The sequence below is a fragment of the Frankliniella occidentalis genome, unplaced genomic scaffold (assembly GCF_000697945.3).
Source record: "Frankliniella occidentalis isolate FOCC.00 unplaced genomic scaffold, Focc_3.1 Scaffold8, whole genome shotgun sequence".
In the NCBI taxonomy this organism is placed as follows: Eukaryota; Metazoa; Arthropoda; class Insecta; order Thysanoptera; family Thripidae; genus Frankliniella; species Frankliniella occidentalis.
Window position 1 is genome coordinate 2,084,896 of NW_026267138.1, and position 7,493 is coordinate 2,092,388.

Genomic DNA, 7,493 nt, shown 5'->3' on the forward strand with positions numbered 1-7,493 from the left:
CGAGTGGCGAGCATACCAATTCTTGATCCGGACACCGCCGGGCGAGGGATCGAGTCGTGTTCGGAGCGATCTTTTTGGGGGGACCTGCTGAGTAGGTGGTCGGTCAGGTCCACCTCCTCGTCTTGCTGCAAGCCTAGTCAGTTCATTCGGATGCCGGAAAAAAGGGGAATATGGAACTCAGTGTTCGAACCAACGAACACCCGCGTTCGGAGCGCGGGCCCTGCCAACTGAGCCAATGAGGCTGTTGCGCAGATGAAGCTTATCTCCGCGCGCAGTGCCTCACACCCGGAAACACGTGGCCGGCAAAAGGCAAAAGGGGGCCGTCGACGAGACTCGAACCAGCGACTGTTTGCGAACCGGCCCATCACATCAGGTATCGTACGGCTCGGTACGGCTTAAAAGTCGTGGCCAGCGGAGCGCGAAAACTGTCGCTAGGACGGGAACCGAACTTCTGAACCGAACCTCACAAGGCCGGCACGCTACCGACCTAGCCACGAACAACCGCCAGCGAGAATCGCTCCCGGCGACATCCGTATCTCAGCCGTCGCTGACGCCCGAAGACACAGGGCCAGCAGAGCGGGAAAAATGTTCCGCGGACAGTATTCGAACCAGCGACGATCCCAGCGCTCTGCCGACGAACGCGCTTCAGCTCCATCGACTGCCAGCACGCCCTTCTCATTCAGAGTTCTCAGCTCGGTCCTACTAAACTGGAGACAAGAAGCGGCACAAAAAGTGAGCTTGCCCCGGCCGGGATTCGATCTTAGGGCCGACAGTTTCGGGATTACTTGGAGAACATGTCTTTGGCATCTGCTTACACCTTGGTGTCGTCGGATAGCATGTCCTACCCGAACAAGGATCTTACTTGGCCAGTACCTCGTCACAGGGGCGGAGCGGGGTAAGTCAGACTCAATGCAAGATTCAGAGAGGGTGGGGGGTGGGCCTTCTAACAGGGGCGTATCAAGGGGGTGGAGAGGGCGGCGGAGTATCGAAAGTTGCCTACATCCTATCTTTAGGCGGCTATCTACTGGACCACAGGGGGGCGGTCGCCCCCCCCCCCCCTTTTAATACGCGCCTGACTTTTCAGGACATATATCGGAACGAGTGGAGGATGGGGAAACAAGTCATTCAGTGCGTGGTTTTATTTCGACATCTTTTTCAGTTCAGTTACGACAACGTTGTCAATTAAAAGACAACTTTGACGTTCAGTCACAGAATTGTCACCGTCATGCTGTCTGCTGAGGCGAGATTTGAGCAATCTTTGGGAATTCCCTCAGTCTTTTTGGATTGAAAGCGAAAGCACACTGGCGCCTTGCGGGTGCCGTGGAATCGCGCCACAAATTAAGCTGACTTTCGTTTAGACGCCGTCGGAAATGACTTGTTGGTCCTTGCTGCGAACTTCTGGGCTGTCCCCGGCCGGCGTTCTTTTGCATCTGAGAGAAGGTGAAGATAATGTTACTTTTCCAAAGTTACCGAGGGTACTCGCTTCAGGATGAGAGACTTACTCGTCTTTGTCTCTGTGTACGTCTTCCACAACTCTTGGAAGGGCATCTCGAAGGTCAGGCAGAGGACGACGGACACGGCTATGATGAAGGCGAACTCAGCAATGTTGAGCTGTCAACAAAGAAAAGGAATTGATCAATTCGCTATTGGGAAAATGTCTCGATGAAAGTCACACACGATGAAAAGGGTTTACCAGGCTTCCTAAGGTGTAGTACTGGGCGTGCCTGGTGGATCCCACGTTGTAGAAGAACACGGGGAACTGAGCCAGGTACAAGGCGAACGCTACTCGGGTGAACACGACCCAGCCGCGCCAGGACAGGACTTCGCCGAGAACACCTAGGAGTGTTGAAAAGAAGGAGGTCAAGTACAAGGGCGTTCAAATCCGCCGCACACTGTGAAAAATATTTTAAGGTTTTACGGGGAAATTTTACAAGAGAAATGTTGTTAAGTTACAATTTGAGCTGTCGTAAATTTACAAACATCGCTTGTAAATCGTTATTTAGATTTTTTTGGTAAATATACAAACATACTTTATATTGAAATGAAAGTTGATCGGCACTCACCGCCGGCGCCCCGCGCACACGCCAGCACGCCCCAGCAGACGAAGCCGCCCCACAGGATGGGCGCGAAGGCGGCGTACTGAGCGGCCTCGTGCGCGTCGTACTGGTAGCCGGGGGTGGCGGCCTCCCAGGGGCCGAACACGGGCAGCAGGCCCAGCGGCGCGGCCACCAGCCACCCGACGGCGGCCCACGCCCTGGAGAACTGGTAGGACTCTGGGACGCGGTGCAGGGCGTAGCCGAGCCCCAGGCCCATGATGTACACGGTGAGCCGGTGGGTGGGCAGGATGTAGGACATGCTGGCCGTCTTGAACATCTGCGAGACGCTGCAGGAGGGAGGATACTCTTTATTGGTCGGAAACAGGATTCACGAGAGACGGAACTAGTGTGAGGGCGAAGTAGAAGTAGTAAACTGACGGCATGCCGAAGTAGACTATGGTGGCGAGCTTGTTGTCCAGGACGACGCGGTGCCTGAGGGCGGTGGACCAGGCCGCCAGCAGGGCGAGCATGGCGGCGCCGGCGCGCGGCCAGCGCCACAGCGGGTACACGAGCAGCGGCGCGACGGCGAACAGCTGCATGTCGATGCCCAGCTGGTGGGTGTGGGTCAGGCACTGCAACAGACGCACCGCGTGAGAGACCCCTATTCGCGCACATTCGCGCCAGCCTCGTCGCTTTAGCACCGTGCCGCCAGCCTCGTCGCTTTAGCACCGTGCCGTACCATGTCCTCGAAGCCGTAGTAGTTGTGGATGTAGAGCACGTTCCTCCACCAGTGCTGGCGGCACAGCGCCGCGTGCGGCTCAACCACCAGGCCCCACATGGGCCCGCGGCCCAGGCCCGGCAGCACGAGCGTGCACAGCGCGACCAGCGCCAGCAGCAGCGGCGTCAACCTGCAGCAGCATCATGTTGGAGTCGACAGGTGCTCCCCCGCGGCCTGCCGGACTGACCCAGGGCCGGGAGGAAGCAAAGGTTCTTAGCAGTGTATGTAGACATCGGGAACTCAATATTCACGCCTCGCCCGAGCTGAGCTATACGCCACGCTCCACCAACACATGACGTGAACATTCCCCCGACGCTACATAGCAGGTTCCTTCCCGGTAGAGCATATGGTGCGAACTCTGCAGTGCGCGAGTACCTGACGTAGCGGTCGACCAGCCTGCGCACGATGGGAACGGCCTTGGTGCGGTCGAGCCGGCGCAGCAGGGCGCGCGCGGCCAGCACGCCGCTCAGCAGGATGAAGCAGTCCGTGTAGAGGATGGCGACGCGCCCGATGATGGACCAGGGCTGGCCCAGGACGGCGACGGCGGCCGTGCGGTTCACGTACGGCTGGTAGAGCAGCGCCACCGACTTGTGCGCCACGAGCAGGCCCAGGGCGTTGATCCCGCGCACCCCGTGCAGCACGGCCACGGCACTGCGGGGTATTCAGAGGTCAGTCATACTCTCTCTATTCTTGAAATTATTGTTTATCATCATTTATTGCTCCTCTCACCCTTCTTCTTGTCGGGTGTCGATCAGACGACGCCAGTTCTGTCGCGCGGAGAGACAGCGGACGAGCTGCAGGAGACTGGGTGGGCCTTCGCCGTCCAGGCAGACGATGTCCAGGAAGGTGGCGAACAGCACGGCAGCCACTGTCCACCATAGGGCGAGCCTGGTGCAAACACCTAACTGTACAGTACAAGCGCATAAAGAGGAACTCCACCCCATCTAAGAACGACGGTGCTTTGTGCCCGCTCCCCGGGAGCCAACCTGGCGATGCGAGCCCCAGTCCCATCCGGGGGCTCCTGGTGGTCCTGCGACCTGCACATCTCCGACGAGACGGAAGCACGGAAGCTGGCCCCTCCCAGGCCGTCCGAGGCTCCCGCCTGTTCATTGAGCAGGCTCTCGAGGGCGGCCTGCAGCTCGCCGGCCGTGCACGAGGACGGCGCGCACACGCCCAGGTACGCGGCGGAGAAGCGGGGGACTCGGTGACCGGGCTGTAGGACGGGGATGGGCGTACAGGCCATTAGCGCATGCGATAGAAGCCATAGACAAGGGGGGGGGGGCACGGAGCCAACGACTTATCATCTGGAAGACCAGAGCGTCTGTTAACCCCGTGAACCGTAAGCAGGACTAGTGGGGACGGGCTCCCCTGCGGGAGCCCCGTGCGCTTAGGCAACCGCCCCGCACGCCTGCCCTGCGGTACAGTGGGGCCCAGGCGCCCCTACTCCCCCCGACCCCGGTATCTGAACAGGGCTGCCTATTGTGTTTCAATTTCCAGGCACGCTGTCTCACGTCGCTGAAGTTGCTGTTGAACGGAGTGAACGAGTGCAGCAGGGCGCTGATTTGCCGGGCCGCAGGATGTGCTTCCTCGCCGAGGTCCAGCGCCACGGCCGCCAGGCAGTAGGACGCCTTCGTGGGCACGGGCGGACAGTTGGCGTCCTGGACAAGAACCCAGATCAATAGCAAGCGTACAACTTTTGTAAGGACTTACAGCGATACGCAGACTTTTACCCTCAGTTCCCAGTTGCGTTCCTCCCATTTCCCATTCCCTAAACACATTGAATATTCAGGTCAGTTGTTACCTCATCGCCATCCTGTGTGGACTCGGCGTGCAGCGTGAGGCACTCGTCAAAGTCGCCCAGCTGATTCACATTCCCGCTGAGGAGACCGGCTGGGACACGTGCGTTAGCGTCAACCCCTAAGTTCCGGGAAATCAGAAAAAAGTTTCGTGAACGTTTTCGCTTTCGTTAAAATGAACGTTTCTGGGCGTATGGCGAAAAACGGAAACGAAAACTTCTGGACTTCTGGACAATGGACATCGTTATTCGAACCTTGCCAACAGTTTTCGTTCATCACCCCTTTTCCCACTTTTCTTAGACTGCCATACATTATCTAATGTTGAGCACAGTGCTACACATTACCCCTAATCCGGAGCACCCCGTGCTTTCAATCATTAACAAAATAATGCAAAGTGCGCCCCACATAACTTGCGTAGCACTGTATGGTTGGATCAGGGAGCACCATAAAATAAGGTTCAGACAACAATAACAACGTGATGGAAACCATATTTTTGGTTTACACAAACACGACAATGTTGCATCAACCATATTTTATGGTGCTCCTTGAGTTAACCGTATGATATATGGTCGCTACAGTTAGTCATTTCTCTGGCCAGCCAGATCCAGCCCGCACTCGTGCGTGCGGTGCAGCATAACTACCGAAGTGAAGAGACCAGCCACCTGGTGCATTAGCGTAACAGTCTCCAGTTAACAGTCCAGACTCGGCTGCACGTATTGACTTACATTTGAGCGCCCAGACGTGGCCGAGGAGGGCGGCCCTGACGATGTTGCTCGCCTGCCGGCTGCACTGGCAGCTCGCGTTCACGGCTGGGAGCGCCGCAGACAGCTGGTAGAAGAGGCTGCCCTGGACCGCGGGGTGCACGAGGCGCTGTACTGGATGGAGAGAGAGAGGGAGAGGGGAAGTCCGTGGGTGGGAGTGGGAAGGCGTACCGCTCTGCAAGTAAAGTACGAAAGGAAGGGGTATATGACTTACGCTGCGGTGAGCTGCTCGGTGGCGCCACCGCGCCGACGGACCAAACGGCCAGGGCAAGGAGCAGCAGCTGACCCGCCCGCCACGGCGCCATGGCACAGGACACCTAAAAGTGAGTGTGAAGAGTCCCAGAAAGAGGAGCATCATTCGGGGTGTTCATTGTCAGGCACCCTTCAGGTGCAGCATTTGTCACGCATGACATGGAATATCCAAGACCAGAGGTTTAGTGAGACCTGCGGTTAATAAGTGAAGAGGAAGGTGCTTCAGTGGTCTCTGGTCTCCCTCCCTCCTTCCGCCCCCCTCCCCCACTAACTCACACATCCGACGTGCTGGTGTTGACCCCGTCATGTTGCGACAGGACGCTTGCCTTGGTGGCGGTGCGCGTGCGGCGTGGCTAGGCGTGGCGCAGAGGGCATAATCTGGCACCTTGCCGCACGCTGCCTAGTCCCTACCCCCACCCCATAGTTTTTTTTCATTTAGAAAAGCAGAAAAGCACGTTTTTTTCCTCAGGATAACGACACGTTGGTGACATTGGTAGATATTAGCAATACGCGGACAGTTTACCCCGTCCCATTTTAACCGCTTATTTACCTCCTACTTCTCTATTGGAAGTGGAATAACGATAGTATTGTGCTTGGTTAAAAGCCACCTTTAGCCCAACTACAACACCTACAGTTCTGCCAATGCTACCAATTTGCAGCTTGTGAAGAGTAAATGAATCTACAAAAGGTTTTTTTTGGGTGAGCTATTGATGCACAAAATTTAAAGAAATTGCGGAAATGAAGTCGTTTAAAACTATGAATCACGACTTCACTATCGACCTTTACCTCTTGCAAATCACAGCACTACACCGCTCGGCAGATTCGCGTGGGGTCGCGAACGACAGTGGCGGGTAGGGAAGTCCTCTCTCGGCGGTCCAGCTCGCGGGCAGCATGCGCCAGCCCGAGCGTCCAGCGGCGGTGCGTGGCGAAGACCGACTGGGCTCCGCGACGCTACGCTACGCCGTGCCGGCCTTGACCAACTCGGCCGGCCAGGTTCAGGAGGCCCGGTACGGCGCGCGGTGGGGAGGGCCGGCCCGCCACGCCGGGCTCATGTTGGGTTTCGCTGGAGTGAATGTGTTATTGGCTGGAGATGATAATGTGTGTTGCGATCGACGGGAGGCGCGAGAAGAAAGCAAAGAACGCTCTCAGAATCTCATGGCGAATCTGCGTGATCCTTCTGTCCTTCCTGGTCACTTCAGAGAGAGTGATATCAGCCTCGATCGATGCAATCGATGAGAGAGCTACACTCGGCTACAGGTCCCTTCTTTCTGGCCTAAGAGCTGATGGAATCACCCGCAAACTGGGTGGGCAACAAAGCCCGTGTATGACTTCCTACCCCAAGTACCGACTGAACAGGGACCCCTGATGGGGTCATTATCAGTTATCTTGTAGCAGGAGTCACGGATAGCGAGCACTAGTCAGTGCGAGAGAGACAGACTTATAAGTGACCCAGAAGAGTGAGAGAGCGCGAATGACAACAAAGTGGCCCGCGGCCCGCTTAGCCGGGACCCGGGACCCCTGTCTTGTGGCCTCGCGCAGCGGCAGGGTGGTGCTGCCAGAGCTTCCGATAAGGGCAGTAAGGGGTAGTCAAAATGAAAGCAAGTGAGACGTACGAGCACAAAATTAAATTTCTTAAGGAATTTTCTCGACCTTTAACTCAAATAAATTATCGAATCATCGTCGTTACTGGGTTGGATCATCCAATAAGCGTGTTTGTCTGTCATTCTGTCATCTATCGTTACACAATCGCCAAGTTCAAGTTAGCCAATGCAAGGTAAGGTCTCATAGCGCCTTACAGGTATGCAACATCTTGCCTGGAGTGCTCACGTGTACTGCAGGGTGGCCTACCCCAAGTTCCACAGGCGCCAAG

The 7,493-nt window shown here is 56.7% G+C and overlaps 1 protein-coding gene across 6 annotated transcripts in view; it reads right to left on the reverse strand.

Annotated features, from left to right (window-relative positions):
- Positions 1-1,124: 1,124 nt before the first annotated feature.
- LOC113214928 (nose resistant to fluoxetine protein 6-like) overlaps positions 1,125-7,493 on the reverse strand; it is a 17,788-nt gene continuing 11,419 nt past the window's right edge. The window contains exons 1-14 of one of the 6 annotated variants that reach the window (XM_026434447.2): positions 6,410-6,839; positions 5,586-5,688; positions 5,336-5,485; positions 4,616-4,731; positions 4,326-4,472; positions 3,801-4,027; positions 3,544-3,702; positions 3,190-3,465; positions 2,776-2,944; positions 2,475-2,668; positions 2,064-2,383; positions 1,694-1,836; positions 1,503-1,611; positions 1,125-1,430 (exon numbers count right to left, since the gene is read on the reverse strand). In XM_026434447.2, the coding sequence (XP_026290232.2) occupies positions 1,339-1,430; positions 1,503-1,611; positions 1,694-1,836; positions 2,064-2,383; positions 2,475-2,668; positions 2,776-2,944; positions 3,190-3,465; positions 3,544-3,702; positions 3,801-4,027; positions 4,326-4,472; positions 4,616-4,731; positions 5,336-5,485; positions 5,586-5,676 (2,193 nt within the window). In that variant the 5' untranslated portion in view covers positions 5,677-5,688; positions 6,410-6,839 and the 3' untranslated portion in view covers positions 1,125-1,338. Of the gene's footprint in view, positions 1,431-1,502; positions 1,612-1,693; positions 1,837-2,063; positions 2,384-2,474; positions 2,669-2,775; positions 2,945-3,189; positions 3,466-3,543; positions 3,703-3,800; positions 4,028-4,325; positions 4,473-4,615; positions 4,732-5,335; positions 5,486-5,585; positions 5,689-6,409; positions 6,840-7,493 lie in introns of those variants that run through there. The other 5 variants (XM_052275149.1, XM_052275166.1, XM_052275143.1 and 2 more) reach the window with 5 other exon arrangements.